Raw genomic sequence first — 16,862 nt, 5'->3', positions numbered from 1 at the left:
GCCTGTCTTTGCTCATGGTGCTTTGAAGCTGCCAGTGTGTGCGGTGTCCAGATCTGTCTTTGTGTCTGTATAATACATGTACATAGCCAACAAACATCAGTGGAAGACAGAGGCCAGCCACCAGGTCACCCATTTGCCTACCTGCTACAGGTTCATAGACTTCACTTACTCTGCACCTCTGTTTTTGCTCTGACACCATAATAATACATTATATTCAGAGAGAAGAGTGAGTTTTAGGAATACAGCAGTACACCCTCTACCCTGAAAGTAAAACGTATTAAGTCTTTGTCGGATAGTGATTTTTAACAGTGGTGGGGTTCAAAAGCCTGTCCTGAACTATGCAAAGGGAGTGGGTGAAACAAACGAGCCCAACTATTCCAAAGAGCGGCTTAGGAGCTTAGTCTGTATACATTTTGGTACATTTTACAGCACACGCTCCTAAGGAGATTGTATAAAAAGCTATAAATTAAAAAGATAATTCTTAAGGAGTGCTCTTGAAATTTCAAATAGATCCAATAGTAGACAGGATGTAATCACACCCCTGTATCATAGTCTGAAACATTTGACACTACAATAATGAAAGGAATAGGACATAAAAACCTTAATAGTGTGCAAAACAAATGGCCACCTTGAGACCAGAAGACCAACATGAATTTCTTTTTAACATGCGAATGAGGCGTAGCTGACGTGGTTTGTGAAGGTTTTTTGTACATTGGTGTAGATATAAACAGTGCAGCAGGTGCAGTGTCACCAAAGCAAGGGACAGAGGGGTTTACTGCACCCAATTAGCAGCGGTCTTTTCTTTTTTTTTTTTAACAAAACCACAGGATGGTAGGGCCCAATTTCCTTTCTAGCATTAGGACCCATGGCACACTGGCCACGCTTCTATGCTACTAGCTATTACATAGTGCACAGCCACGCAACATACCTCCATAATCACAATCATGTTACTTTTACATGACTCACCAACGTAAGACTGAAACAGCTAGTGACCGCCCAGACACACACAGCAGGGCACACACTCAACCCAGTCTTCGCCGCAGGAAACAGCCTCTCCTACAGCCATGCCATGGAACCTCTCTGGATGGACCACCACTGTATCCACTTCTCCTTCAGCAAACCCACCGCACCCAAGCACGCCCACCATTTCCCCCGCAGAAGCTGGAACAAGGTCACTGAGGACCAACTCACCACCACCCTCAACAGCATCTAACCACTGTCAACCTCCGATGCCAACATCGCAGCACGCAACCTTCCCCAATGGATTGCAAACTGCGCCGACACCCTGGCCCCCCTCATGAAAGCCACCGGCAAACACATCAAGAAAGCAAGCTGGTTCACGCCTGCCCTCCAAGAATCCAGACGCTCCTGCAGATGATTCCAGAAGCCCACACCGCCTTCAAAGCATCCTCCACCTCATCAAAGACACAAGGAAGATGGCCCTCCAAGGCACAATCAACACCAACGCACACAACAGCAAAGAACTTGTCACCATCATCAAGGAATTCGCCAAACCCAACATCGAAAACCACAGACGTCCCACCCTCCCAAGACCTCTGAAACAGAATTAGCACCTTCTTCCACCACAAGATCAAGATGATCTATGACAACTTCGACAACCAGGACCTACCCACCACACCAGCAACCTCCTCAACCGACACCCCCAGACAGACCCTGCTCATTTGGACCCCACTCATCACGGGGGACACCCTAAAGAACATGAAAAGCATCCACTCTGGAGCACCATCAGACCCTTGCCCGCACGCATCTTCCACAGAGCTGCCCCACCCATCATACCTGAGCTACACCTAACCATCAGCTGCTCCCTCGAGACAGCCTCCTTCCCGACGACTGGAAACATGCCGAAATCAACCCACTCCTTAGAAAAACTTTGCGCACCAGACAGACCTTAAGAACTTCAGTCTCATCTCCCTGCTCCCCTTCCTAATCCGGATCTGGACATCTCCCAATCCGGTTTACGAAGCAATCGGAGCACCGAGACCGCCCTCCTCGCCGCCACCGACGACATCCGCTTTCTCCTCAACCTGGACGAACCACCGGCCCTAATACTCCTGGACCTCTCGGCAACATTCAACACAGTCTTCCACTGCACCCTAACCACTAGACTCCACGATGCCAGCATCCGCGACAAGGCACTCGACTGGATTCGATCCTTCCTCACAGGCAGAACACAATGGGTCAAACTTCCGCCATACCTCTCAGAACAGACAGGAGGTCAACAGTGGAGTGCCCCAGGTCTCCTCTCTCAGCCCCACTCACTTCAACATCTACATGACCCCCCTAGCAACCATCATCAGGAACCACGTCTCCTACGCTGAAGACACACAGCTGGTCCTCTATCTCTCTCACCAACAAACCCAACGTCCCCAGGCACAACTTCCAAGAAGGGATGAAAGCCGTCGCTACCTGGATGAAGAACAGCTGCCTTAAACTCAACTCAGCCAAGACGGAGGTACTCATCTTGGGATCCACCCCCTCCGCATGGAATGATGCATGGTGGCCCTCTGCACTAGGAACTCCCCCACGACCCAGACGGACCACACACGAAACCTTGGCATCATACTAGACGCATCGCTCACTAAAGACCGCCAGATCAACTCAGTATCCTCGGCCTGTTTCAATACCCTGCCTGCTGCGAAAGACGCTCAAATGGATCCCCACCAAATCCAGAAAGACCATCACTCACACGCTCATTGGCATCAGACTAACTACGGCAATGCATTCTACGCCGGTGTTACCCAGAAACCTCCGCAAGCTCCAGAATGTCCAGAATGCCGCAGCCAGATTGGTCCTCGACCTCTCCCGGCACAGCTCCGGGTAATTTCACAAACAACTGATACAGCGTATCCGTCCTATCTACAGACAATTCTTCCGCTACAGGGCAGATATAGCTCCCGCCCTCTCACTTCAACAAGCACACGTTACATAGGATCCATCCCTTGTAAGGTGGTTCATTTCAAAGATAACTTCTAGCGGCCAGCGTTTTCTCTCCCAAATACCGATAGCAGTATTTGAAAATTCTCTGTAGATGAGTCGCATACGTTGTTTCCATTTTTTGAGGAATTAACCGGACGAGAACAATGGGTGAACATTTCTGTTGATCACTGCGAATCTTGGGAAAGAAGAAGGAAGCTTTTCGTTTTTAATTGTTGCTAATAATAGGAGGAGAAGCATGAAATCTGGATAGTTTTTGCATGCGATATGGTAACTTTATGAAGATAAGGAATTGATTCATGTATATGATGTCTGGGATAATCTACAATGAATATTTAATCAGTTCTTTTAAGTAACTTATGACCTGAAGAAGCGGTTTGTAACCGCGAAACATGTGTTGGCATCTTCAACATCTATAAACGTTGCAGTATTGATATTTAATGATTTGTGGCGCTACAACTTGTACTATAGATAACACATAAATTTCAATATTTTTTTCCTGCGATGTGTCATATCAAATGTACTGATGTATCGCTTATTGAAACAGGATTGTAATTATGACATTTTTCAGTGAAAACAATACACGCCGAAGAAAGAAACAGCAAATTGCGTAGTATTGGTGGTTTGGGCTTTAAATGTGCTTTTTAACTCCCCACGAACCCCCATGTATAAGGTGGTTCTATGATATCTACTTTGTTATTTACATGAACGTTCTATTATTGGCTCAGCTTTGGCAGGTCAAGACAGGCCACAGCGAGCATGGGAGACCCACGTCTAGGCAGACCCAGGCCACACTTGGCTGTACATGAAACACACAAAAGATGATGGCAAGGTGAGCAGAAGAACAATGTGTTGGATGCGACCATGAGCTATTGGCAGTGGTCAGACTTAATGCAAAGAGCCTCCCATCACATTGAGTGTGTCAAGTACCGTTCCAAGGAGCATGGGTATGTCCACCCAGACGTGGGTCCCATGCTCAATGTGTCACTAGAACCAAGCTGTACCCGGCTGATGAGCCCATAACTAGGGCGAGACCTGGGTTGCTTCTGCTCCGGTACAGGGAGGACCTGGCTTGGCAGTACCCATGAGGAGCAGGGGCAAGACTGATTTGCATATGGCTGGTTCCAAATTGAGGAGACATGGTGAGCATAAGATCGATGGGTTGGAGTGCTTTCCTAAGCTATTGCTAGTAGTCTGACTTGGAGCAAGTTGCCTCCCATCACCCTGTGTGTGTTTCTTGTTGCAGAGCTTCCCACTTTCACCGACTCACACAGATCATAGTAGATTTAGGAAATTGAGGGCGAACTGACTTTTCACATGGGGAGTCTCCAAAAAGGCCCAAGTCACACGCGTTTTGGACACCTAAGCATAAACAAATCCAGGAATACTGCAATTTTCAAATATGTGCATGTTTCAGTGCAGAAAATCTGCCAGTAAACTGGATTTTCACCATTACAAGTTGATGGTTATGGGAAGTAAAGTGGGCACACAGATGGTACCTGAACGAAATGCATTTAATAGCCATAAACACATAGGTTTGTGGGTATTCAGAAACTTTTTCTAGGTAGTTTCCTAGCCTTGAAATGCATGTAAAACTATTACTGTTAAAGGCAAGAATAAGTGCCCGTCCAGGATGGGAAAGTACAGTGCACGCTCTCAAGTTTGATGGTGGTGCCAACAAAGAGGTTTCTCCAAGGACCCCAAAAGGGTTCACAAGTGATCTAGAATATAGCCTAACTGAGTTGTATCTGCCACTGGGATTCTCCTGTTGACATGAGGCAGATTGGGATCTCCAAAAATAGTTTTTGAATGAATTATTTATTTTGTATTAACTCATAGCGTATAATTTAATACACAGGAATTAAATTAAAAGAGAGAGAGTGTGTGTGGGTGTTTCACACTAGAAAAGTACATTTAAATCAAACAGTCATCATAAAAATTCAAATGATTCCGGCCTTCAAGGATTAATGACCGATTTTATGTCAAACATCTGAATCATTATTTATTCTTCGTATATGCACTATGTTATAACCTATAAGTCAATAAGATGCTCCTATATACCACACCTACCAAGAAGCAGAGGTATGTTGAAACAATATTAAGCGATATAATGCGAATGCCAGGATTGAAGCATAGATTCGGGAGTTTTGTATTCTTGACATCAATATACTTTTCAAACAGTAATCATTGACAAGTAATTTATTTATACACCGCATTCCTTGAAAAAGACTTCTTATATTTTGTGTCTCTCCATGCATCCATTATTAGATAGTTCATTACTGGTAATTCCAGAGTGTTAGAATTCTTGAAAATCAATTGCCGTGCATGTATCAAAACATGATAGAGTAAGAAGGATCATATTTCACAGGGATGACAAAACTAACACACATAGGTTTATGTAAGATGATCCAGGATCATGAAACTTAATGAGAGATCAACTTCAAACACAGGGCACCAAGCTCACAGTGCCTCCAAGACATTTGCTGGGGCAGAGCTCGGACGTGTTTTATTATTTAGTGCATCTTTTCTCAGTGTCACACTTTAACCCCTTGGGTGCCAGGCCTTTACCCCTCCTGTGCCTGGCGCTTCATTAGCGGGTGGGTTTCATGACGAGATAGTCTCGTCATGGAGCACAGTCGCGCAGTGCCCATGACGAGACTATCTCGTCATGGGCACAGAAGGAAAATGTGCGCTTGATTACTTGCCCATTAATTCTGGTTAGGCACTAACCACAGCCTCTGCCAAATATTCAGTGTACCCAGTTATCCTTCAGCCTAGTCTCCACTTTTGTTATAATTTAATCCATTAGATTATTCGGGGTGGATTTTATAGAGTTAATAAAACTTATATAGCACTAGATAATCCACATTCCCCTGGATTTCCTAGTTGAGGTTTGACTAACATTTACCAATAGTTCATGTGACATTTAATTGTATAATACAGCTTTTCTGGTAACAAGACATGGTGTAGTCTGTTTGAGGTGTCCATTCTTTATTGTATAGCCACCTTAGATCAAGATCAGATGCTTCTCTCCAGCTGTAGATTAACGAAATAATTTCACGTGGAGGGCCTGGTAAAGATAATAAGTGGTGTGTAACCAGAAAGCGTACCGTGACATTTAGTTATAAATTCTCTCCAAAATGGATTAGTGATTACTAACCCATTTTTAGATAAATAAATACAACAATCATTTCAAGGATTATCCTCCTTCCATAATTCTATAATGTTTAGGAAGAAGAGAAAATTAAGCAGTAGTCTAAAGTTGTTGGGGGACTCTAAGGAGACTCTCTCAGTTTATCAGCAATTTCGATTTAAGTAAAGATATCCTTGTGGTTTTCCATACCCATCTAAGGTTTGTTACAATTTATCTAATTCCATAAAGCATTTCTTTTTAGCTGTACCACTTTTTGGATGTTTGAATGTATAAAGGGCGCATAGCAGAAAAAACTATTTCAAAATGTGGACTTTGAGGGATTTCTTAAAAACAATATTAATTTGATTGATGTCTCAATCAAAATGTTACCATAGTTGTGATAGGAAATTTGACTGAAGTCCTGCATAAGATTTATCTCCAAATATCTCCCTGCAGATGTGACATGATTAGATATGGGACCGGCTATTCCAATTTGAAGGTCTATACATTGGATTTTTTTTTTATGGATTCCAAGACATTTCCCTGTATAGGTCCCATTTCACATCAACAGGAATCATATTCCCAGGTCTGTCTCTATCAGAGTCGGACTGGCAACCCAATGACCAGCCTCCTTATGGTGCACAGCAAGCAAGAAAAACTGACCACTACAAGCAGGGTTTAATTTTTTTGGGGGGGGGGAATGGCAAAAATGGTCCATTGTACAACACAGTTTTCATTATATATTCAATTGTATTAGCTTTTAAAGCATAGTAGATGATGACCTCACAATGCACCAGGATACCCAGTCAAACCCACAGACATTCTTAGGGAGAACACAAAAAATAAGCTGTCAAACATCGGATTTAAATGTTACATAAATGCACACATTCCCTGTAAAGCAAAGCCAAGAACACAATGATAGACCATTTTGAGGTATACTAGCATCCTCCACTCCAATAAGGGTCCGAGCATGCCCAGCGTTAGTGTTGGTGATGCCCAGTGCGACAACGTTTCTGTCCCCTCCCCCCCCCAAATACAACCTCCTCCACAGATTCTTTATCACTTTCCTACAGGGCCCCTCATCTCTCCATAGCCCCACTCTCACATGTATTTCTTTTTTTTTACAGTGCTTTTTATACCAATGCCAATGTAGGGTGTCGGAGCACTTTACCTCACATACACATACAAAGAAAATTAATCATATGTGTATAAATCAGTGTAAATAATGTTACGTAAATAAAGGTGACTACAAGGTGTAGGACTCAAATATCATTCTTACAGGGAGGGACCGGGTCTTGATATGTCCAGCATACATGCCCCCAGGCAACTGTTAAAGAGATGAAGTAAGCTGTTCCTAGGGGTGGCGGCGTGGGGGGGGGGGAGGGGGGGAATGAAAGGAGGGAAAGAGGCGGGCCACGTCAGTGGTGGCTGAATTCTGTCTGGTGCCAGGCCAAGCAGGGATGAGCTTGCTCGTTCAGGGATAGCTCCTATAAGGAGCAAGAGCCCTCACACACCATGAGGGGTGTCATGCTTCATCATAGGGCAGCTCCACATTGGGCCGGTGCTGCAAAGCCCAACTGGGAAAAACATAGGTTTCTAACATGTATCATGCAGTCTGCATGCAGCTCTTTGATGGCTGGTCATAGCCATCATAGAGGCTGTTCATAGCTCACTGTGCTATACTACGATTGTAACTTATGAACTGAAAGTAACAAAAGCTTCTCTATGACAAAAGCAGTAACCCACAGAGATATCCACATAAAGTAGTCCTGTCATCTGCATGGTACACGTTCTTTGAAGCAGGCATGTTAACCCTCTGTGCAACTTTATATCCCTCTCCAGCAGGAACATTAATAACCAGCATCATCTTGACATTTTTATTGTCTCCTGGAAGCTGCTGGATATAAAAAGGAACTCTGCCGCAGATGCTTTTGAACCCAAAACAATGAGAAAAACACAGGCCCCCCAGCTCAGCAATAAGCCGGCCCACACCCTTCCAGCCTCCTGGGGAAATGAACGATGCCTGGTCCAGTCTTGGCCTCTATACTGACACAGGAGCCCTGTGAACGCTTATTCATCTATATGGCCCCAAGGTCTCTTGTGTATCGGTTTCCTTTATTTAGAAAAAAATGATGTTCACAAAGAATGTAGATAACCTTTGACTCTCTTCAATAAATGAGATTTTGAGGGTTGTTTCCCTTAATTGTAAAATTAAAGATGGGAAATGATGCGAACCTCCCCACTTATGAAACCAAGTCACCCCCACCTTTACTTTCCAGGAAACGAGCCCTACGTGAAGCCAGTAATGAACTTGTAATCTGATCATCCCCAGACAGTACACCCGACGGAGGAAGACATCAGACCACTTTCCTAGAAGGCACTATGCAGGATGCTGTTCAGAACTGCACAGCATCTGGTTAAGCTTATCGACACAAATGTGTTTAACCAATGCACAATATGTAGTGGCTTTTCAAAGGGAAAACAGATTTAGTGGGTGGAAAGCAGTGCCAAGGTAGTGACTTGAATAAAATGCATTGTACTTTGCAGGAAAATAACATGAACTTTACTAAAAAGATTTTTTTTTAAAAGGCAAACAAATCCCCGTGAACCAGAGTGAGCGTCCACGTGTATAACGAGATTTCTTGAACCAAACATCCCTTCGTCACTAAGTCAGATTTGTGGAGTGCTGCAACACTCGATATTGACTGAATCACTGAAGCGGACAGCTCTACTCTCAGCCCTCATACCAGACTTAGTGCACATCGGCCCTTATCAAGGCGGCCCGTGCAGCCCGGACTACCACTCTACACTATCGTTTTCCTCAACCAGGAGTTGATACGCATGCCCTGAAGAAGTTCATTCTCATGACGAAACGCATTGGCTGGCATTTTTGAGAATAAAGAATTATTCAAGACTTTTAAATCACAAGACTCATTGACTAATTAACTACCACTGGTCACAATATCGAGTGGACCACTCCACAAATCTGACTTTCTCATTTATCTTCATAGCAGTTGGCACTCAATGACGGCGAGTGCTGGAGTGGTGGAGTGGTTTTTGTGCACACTCAACCAGATTGACTACTTTTTTCAGAAACAACAAGGGAACTTCACAGGGTAGTGCGGTCACTGTGTCTGCCGTTGTGTGAAAGTACTTTTTGCATTCCTTCGTCACTAATCCTGCAAAACTTGGTCTTTGTTCTAACCAAAGGGTTAAAGGGCAAAAAAGACCAATACAATTAGTAGCAGAAACCAAATGGATTCAAAATTAGGGATTATTTACAAGAAACATTATTTTGGGATTAGACACGAGCCATCGACAAGACTGAAAGGGAGTCTCTTGTAATGAGCAGTTTAGGGGTCCTTTCCCTTATCTCAGTTCGGTGAATCTTCTATCTCCATCAGTGTTTGTGTTGGGTGTTTGATCCGATCTTAGAATTCCACATGGCAGCATTACAGCAGTGAATACAGAGGCCCTCTCTAGAGATCGATCTACTAGACTTCCGTCCTGTCAATCACTGGTAGCAACTGAGGTTTCATCCTGAACGCTGTCATATGAGATTTTGTCCTCAAATTACCAGTCGCTCAGAAGGTGTCCTTTTTATCCCAGTAGCATTTTTGTATGTTTTATTGATAAGCATAGGTTACCGAAGCCCATCCAAACGTTAGTTAAGGTTCTTATTATAAGTTGTAATAAGGCCAAAGTGGACTGGAAGACCCTTAATTTCCGCATTTGAGAAAATCACTTTTAATTACTGAGATCATGTGGCGGCACAAGGGCGCGTTGTTATTAAAAATGTAAGACCAGACACTTAAGTCTCAATCAATCAAGCAGTTGGAAATCCCAGCTGTGCTGCCTTTACCCGCACTGCTTGATTTCCAGGAGCAGATGTCTTAACCTAATCCTATTTCCAGGAAGAACGTCTGATTCAGAAATAGGCATGGGGAATGTGAATATAAATTCCAAATTCACTGATCTCCCAACACCACCTTCACATACTCTTGTGGTTGACAGACCACAATTTCCAAAGAATAAGTGGGTCTGTGCAGAATTTCTCACTCTTGCATGAACATGTCTGTGTTCTACATGGGTGTAAAGAGAACATGCCAATCAAACTCAAAATAAATCAAAGGGGGTTGTTGAGGACCAGCAGTAGTTTTATTTATTGCTATTAACTCTCAGGGTCCTATTATGATAGCCAAAGTCTTTGACTTGCTAATTTTCAGTCACCATCATATTCTATTTGATAACTAGATTTTTACAAATAATTTCTTTTGAGAAAAGCGAAATGCATTATTTCACAAAAAGCACACATAATCCAAATAACATTCATTTAAAAAGCATACTTCAATTGCAGTTTCAGATGCACACTCCAACAACCAAAAAAAACAATATCAGGGAAATGCTATGAGTGTGCAGAGACTACCCACAATGTTCTAGGAGAATATCAATATCTTTGCAGCAAATACGAGATATTCCTAAGTCTTCAAGAGAAGGCAGGGTAAAGTTATGTTTGAATTTGACTCTGACACTCGTGCTGGGTATTTGTTGTGAATAAACCTAAACTCTAAAATCTGTGTGAATTGAGGGATAGCTTTGCTTCTTAGTCAGCAGGTGGATGCAATGCAGTCATAACAAGGAAGTCATTACAGTGTCATCCTCAGACAGCAGGCAGATGTGTATCCTTACTCTAGTAGAATGCAGAAGCCAACAAAAAGGTCATTATACCATCAACAAGTGGCAGATCTTTAAAAGTGGGTGATTACATCATCAGATGGTGGAAGTGCACTGAAGTGCATTAGGGTCTTCAATCTTTTCTGTACCGAGAGCTACTTATATTCAATGAAACGCATTGAGAGCTACTAACATTGTGTTGTATAAACTCAATTTTGTTACATGTATATTTATTAATTCAACCAAGCAAAAGCTTACTAATTTAATAAGCTGGGCTACACAAATGAGCTACTCAAAGGTAGCTGGAGAGCTACAATAGCTCACGAGCTACTGGTTGGAGTCTCTAAACCTTAGGAAGGTTGACGGGCAAGAAAATGTGAATATGAGACGAGCAGGTGGAACTGCTCAAGACAAGCACATGGAGTGCAGGAAAATTAATTCAAACTTTATCATGTGGTGGAAATACATGAAGTGTGTAATGACAGCGTCAGTGAGTTGAGATGGATGAAGCGGCACTACCGCCACATTGGCTCAAAACGCTGTCTATAGCGAAGTTAAGGTGATTTCGCATAACCCCAAGGTGAGCAAAAGTGTACAATCCGGCAAGTGTTAGAATCACTTCCCTGGGGCCTAAATGCAGGTATTGTGTGATTTTTAGCGGCTGCTCCAATAGTAGGACTAATAACCTGCAGAACACACGGAATGTGGCAGGTGGCCCAGAATATCCCTTGTTTCATGTTCTGGAAGGAAGGATAGGTTGGCGACCCAGCTCTTATACATCTCATCTGACTTACCGTTGTCTGAAGCGTAAAGGTTGTGGTTGCAGACTCAGTTCACAAGACTGACTCCTTTGGGTCTAAGATAGGAGGTCTTGACTTTTCTGGGGTCTTTTGATCCATCAAAAATCCCACCCTCAGAAAAGAGCGCATTGGGGCTTAGACTTTACAATAAGGTCCAGAAGGGCCGGATGACACTAAATTTTCAAGTTATTCATGCACGATAAACGAACAAGCAACAAATCTACAAGGAATAGATTTATACATTTATTGGTTATCCCAAGTGTGTGGCATTGATCAGGCCATGCTGAGACCTAAGACGGTCACCCCTTTGACTAAGGGTTCCGATAAGGGTCATCACAGAGGATTGCAGGGCAGCTCTATTTGAAGAACAATTGAAACCACCTGGCTGCATTGTTGACATTGTTGGTTCTTTATCTTGGCTTTATTTTTGCTATCCATAAATTTGTGTGCCTGGTCAAGACTATTTTAACATGCCTGTAGCTACCTTCCTGTAGCAAGATTTGGCCTCACTACACAGATCTAAACCATTATGACCAGGTGCTGTTAGGGAGGAACCAACCAGCTTCAAAGCGTGTGGCAACAATATGTGATGGCATTTTTTTTTTTATTAAATCAGTCTCTTAGCAATGGCGCAAGGGGCGCCTCCTGGTACTTAGGCATGGGTTCCCCCCGCGTGGGATATCAAACATATCAATAGAAGGAGCATACCTTATGGCACATGTATGATCCACCTTTCTTCACTCTGTCGGTTCCCGTGGGAGGTCCAGTCTGTGGAGAGAAGGGCATCAGTTACTCCCTCAGTATCAAACTCTGCCAGGAGGAGGGCAAAAACAAAGAACATGTATTCAATTAAAATAAAAATAAAGTAACTTCCGAAAGCCAAGCAGTTCAGAGTCTGCAGCTGCGCCTTGCAAAGACAATAGGACGACTGAAGCCAGTGACAGGAAAACCAGACATAAGGGGGCTATTTCAGGCTCGCCCCTATAATCACTGCTCCAGATAGCAATTGCGTCTTCACTTGTCAAGAGGGTACAAAAAGGATCTCCTACCAATGACGGGAAAGGAACACACAGCAAAGGCATACTGCAGCTGAATCTCTATCCGCGGGCCTGAAAATCAGAGTATGCATCCACGGGGTGATGTGCACTCTGCATCCCCTCTGGAGGTTGTGCACACCCCGGCACATCCTTCTGTCACTGTCTCACACACTGCTTGATTTGGAAAACTAAAAAGAGAATAACATTTGTTTTTTAAAATGTACAGGGGCCCAAAGTTTTTCTTAGTAGCCTCCTGCCAGCTCTGCTGAATACTGGGGTTGCCAAATGCCAAGGCTGCCTAGCCTTAATGATTCCACCATGTGTCTCTTTCTTCCACCGCCAAACACTTCTTTTTCACCTCATTCTTGCAGGTTCTTTTACATTCCTGCTTTCTCCCTTTGGAGCCGTTTTCCTGTCTCCTCTTCCTCCCTGGTACGATTTTGTCTCACTTGCTCTGGGGCAAAGTACAATAATGAAGAACAAACCCAGTGGTTACTTTGACCTGGTGATTTCCGGTGCCCAGCACCAAACTTAACTGTCAACACTGGCTCTTGTGACCGTTTGCCACAAGGTGGCGCTGTCTGGCGAATTTAGAGATGACCAAATCAAAAGGTAATTATTAATTCAATATACATTAAAAATGACTATTACCTGCCGTCCAAGCCATTCTTATAGCTTTGGAGGCCTTAAATAGCCTGAACTGTTGCACTTTTACAAGTGTGATGGTGAGTAGTTGTCTTGTTACGCTCATTGACAGCATGTGTGGTGTGATTGCAGTGGCTTCCTGATGAGAGCAATTGCCCTTTTTCGGTCTCGCCTAGCGACGCAGCGTGCGCGCTGCTCGCTGCTGGCAAGATCTATGGTCGTTGCTTTGGCTTGCGAAGCAAGGGTGGAAGCTCCAACCACACTTCTTATTGGCGCGCGCACCAAATCCATGCTTTCTATTGGGAGGGAAGCATGTTCGGTTCCCTCCGTGTCTCCTGCTTGGTGTGCCTGGCCGGACAGGAGATGTGCACGAGTACGGTGTGCGCGCATGGCGCGCTTACACTTTCTTTTGCATTGTATTGCATCCAGAGTCTCGCATCTCTTTTGATCACGGAACGCACACATGGCGCGCTTTCACTTTCTTGTAGACACGGATTCCCGTTCGCCCCTCACTCGCTCCCTCCCACCGTCTCGCCCCTCCTTTCTCCATTGTGTGCCGGTGCTGGTCTTTTCTTTACACGGGAAACAAAATATTCAGGAAGGAAACAGGCTGATGTGCAATCAGCCTCTTGTGTGTACCCAGCTCCAGGCAGCTGCGGATGGACTCTGCAATGAGAGCGGTGAGGCTCAAGTCTCTGCACGTCACAGACGACCCCTGGGAAGACGACGCGCAAAGAAACCACCAAGTAGGTTCGTCCGCATGCAAAATGACAGACATCGGAGGCAAGGGGAGGTAGACAGAGAGACAGACATCTCTTAAGGGAAAGAGGGGGGGGGGCGAGACATAGCATCCATTTCACATGGCTGAACAGAGTTACTTTTCTAGTTAGAGAACAGTGAGAGTAATGGGCCACGTGTGTCAATACTTTGTAGGAACAAGTTTGCTTAAAGGTCACTGACAGCAGCTTCAGCCGTGCTCTCGGGGGTTTGTGGTATTTTCTTTGTGGAGTCACTGTTCGAAGCCCAGGGCTCCTTGGCTAGGACAGCACAGGGTGGCGTTTCCCGGGTGCCCACCATTCCCCTGCTCCCTAGGGTGCATATGTAACAACTCCGTATCCATTGGTCAGTCTTTGTGTCCGTCATGTTTCGATGCGCCTCAGCATGCTGCATGGAACTGTAGACTTCCGCCAATGGCTGACATAGCTTTGAGTGATGTCACTGCCGCTCTGCCCTTTCAGAAGCACCACATCCCCCACAAACAATGTAATTCCCATCAGTGCCAGGAACTACATCCACCTGCCTGCTGGCACTGGGCCCCCCAAACCCAAGCTTCATTCGAGCATTGGAACAAATCAACAATACAGAAAGGTTATATACATTGGGTGGTGTAATACTTGAACGGAACGATAGTTCCAAGGAGTGCGGAAGGGATGGGGAACGTCAGACCTCGAGCTCTCAGAGCTATAAAGACACCAGTATCCGGGTGTTTGTGGGGGCGGATGGGTTGCCATTGAGAGAGTGTCATGGTTCGTGCTTCGGCACGCTCTATCCGACCCTCTGATGGGACAGTGGGTCAGTGTTACCGTATGTCTCCTCTGCACTATGGACGCAAGACACTGATGCTGAAACTTTGTGCATGGGTTCTTACCCCTAATCTACAGGTACTACTAGAACGTTTAAGCGCCTCGAAGTACTGGGGTGCCTGGCTCACCTCAGATGCACGTGACCACAAAACTAATAAAAACGGCTTCATTCTGGAACGGCTGCCTGCAATTTTGTTATCCCAAGGCTGCTTTGTATCAAGTGGCCCTCCAGCCGCCTGTAGGCACTGGGCCCCCCAAACCCAAGCTTCATTCAAGCTTTGCAACTATGTACGCTAGTCACACCGTATGGACTCTCATGGGGCCCTAGAACCCCTTCGGCGACAAAAGCGCGGGCTCCTGGGAATGAAGGGGCCCTTCTCGTTGACGAAGGGTCCGAACTGTGGCGTAACATTAGCCCCTGCGGTGTTGGCGGAGGGAAGGGGGGGAGCTCTAGGGTCCGAGAGATGCGATGCGATGCGAAGACACCTCCGGTGGATGCAGGGACTGGGGTCCTTCCGGTAATGCAGGGACTGGGGGCCTTCTGGTGATGCTGGGACCGGGGTCCTTCCGGTGATTCAGGGACTGGGGACACTTTCCGGTGAAGGGACAGGGTCTTCTGTGTGGGGGTCGGGGGCCAGCACATTATACGTGTGCAGAACTGGAGGAGGGGGGGCGCAGATGGTCACGGGTCACTGTGAGCCGATGGGCGGCGTTGTCCATGAGGTACGGTACTAGTGATTACATTAAACGTGTGCAGGATGGGGGGAAGGGGTGTGTAGCGGGTCACTGTGAGCCGATGGGGCGGCGGTGTCCATGGGGTACCAGTGATTGCATTAAACAAGTGCAGGACGGGGGGGGGGGGTGCAGCGAGTCACTGAGCCGATGGGGTGGCGGTGTCCACGGGGTACCTAAGGATGATATTAAACTTATGCGGGGCGGGCACAGTAGGGTCACTGGGCAGGGTGAGCCGATGGGGCGGCACTGTCCATAGGGTACTAGGCGAGGGGAGCTCTCTTCAGACTTCTTCGGTACTCATTGGAGACGCTCTGTAGGCGGAAGTATTGAGGGATCCCCCAACAGCCCCAGGAGTGAAGGAATGGAGCTGCAAGGAGGGGGGCGCGTGTTTGGCAGAGCTGGCTACTGTGCCGAAACAGATCCCGGGGGAGCAGTGCACACGGAACACATGATATCTTACATTCTTGGCTAGGGAGTGGGAGAGAGGGAGTGGGAGAGAGAGAGGGAATATATATATATATATATATATATATATATATATATATATATATATATATATATTCACTGAAAAAACCATAGGTTTCACACATGTTATAGTTAGCTGGACATTTTACTGATAAAAAACCAATGAAATTCCCCCGTTATAGTTAGTGCAGGCAACTATAACTCACGCGACCGCAATCCTCTGCTGATGCTAATACTGTATTTAGACAATTATTTGCCCATGTCTTCTTCCATTAAATTTTAGCTATACATATATTTCAAATATTTTTTTTTCATAAAGACACATATGTCATCAGCAGAGGATTGCGGTCGCGTGAGTTATAGTTGCCTGCACTAACTATAACGGGGGAATTTCATTGGTTTTTTATCAGTAAAATGTCCAGCTAACTATAACATGTGTGAAACCTATGGTTTTTTCAGTGAATTTGCAAGGTTTTTTAAATGCTAATTCCTAACTATAACGTGTGTGAAACCTATGGTTTTTTCAGTGAATTTGTACGGTTTTTTAAATGCTAAGTTACTTTACGCCATTCGTGGCGTGCGCGCCCACTTAACGCAGTTCGTTCCGTGCGCGCACAGTGAGCACGCGGTGCGCTTCGCGCACCGCGCGCCCACTTTACGCAGTTAGTGCCGTGCACGCAGGGTGGGCACCGCGTGCCCACGTTACGCTGGATGGGCCATGTACGCACGGTGCGCTTCGCGCACCGTGCGCGCATGGAGGACATATTATGCGCTTCGTTGTGAAAGGTATTGTTTGTTTTTTTGTGGTGTAATGGAAGAAACATATGCCATGCAC

General features: G+C 45.3%; 1 protein-coding gene across 1 annotated transcript in view; it reads right to left on the bottom strand.

Moving 5' to 3' along the window:
* The window catches only part of SUMF1 (sulfatase modifying factor 1), a 287,292-nt gene that overhangs the window by 23,787 nt on the left and 246,643 nt on the right, over positions 1–16,862 (bottom strand). The window contains exon 8 of the mRNA XM_085624512.1: positions 12,271–12,330. Within this exon, the coding sequence (XP_085480638.1) occupies positions 12,271–12,330 (60 nt within the window). The remainder of the gene's footprint in view (positions 1–12,270; positions 12,331–16,862) is intronic.

This window comes from Triturus cristatus, chromosome 9 (genome assembly GCF_964204655.1).
Source record: "Triturus cristatus chromosome 9, aTriCri1.1, whole genome shotgun sequence".
NCBI classification, from domain to species: domain Eukaryota; kingdom Metazoa; phylum Chordata; class Amphibia; order Caudata; family Salamandridae; genus Triturus; species Triturus cristatus.
This window is presented reverse-complemented; position numbering and strand designations above follow the sequence as displayed.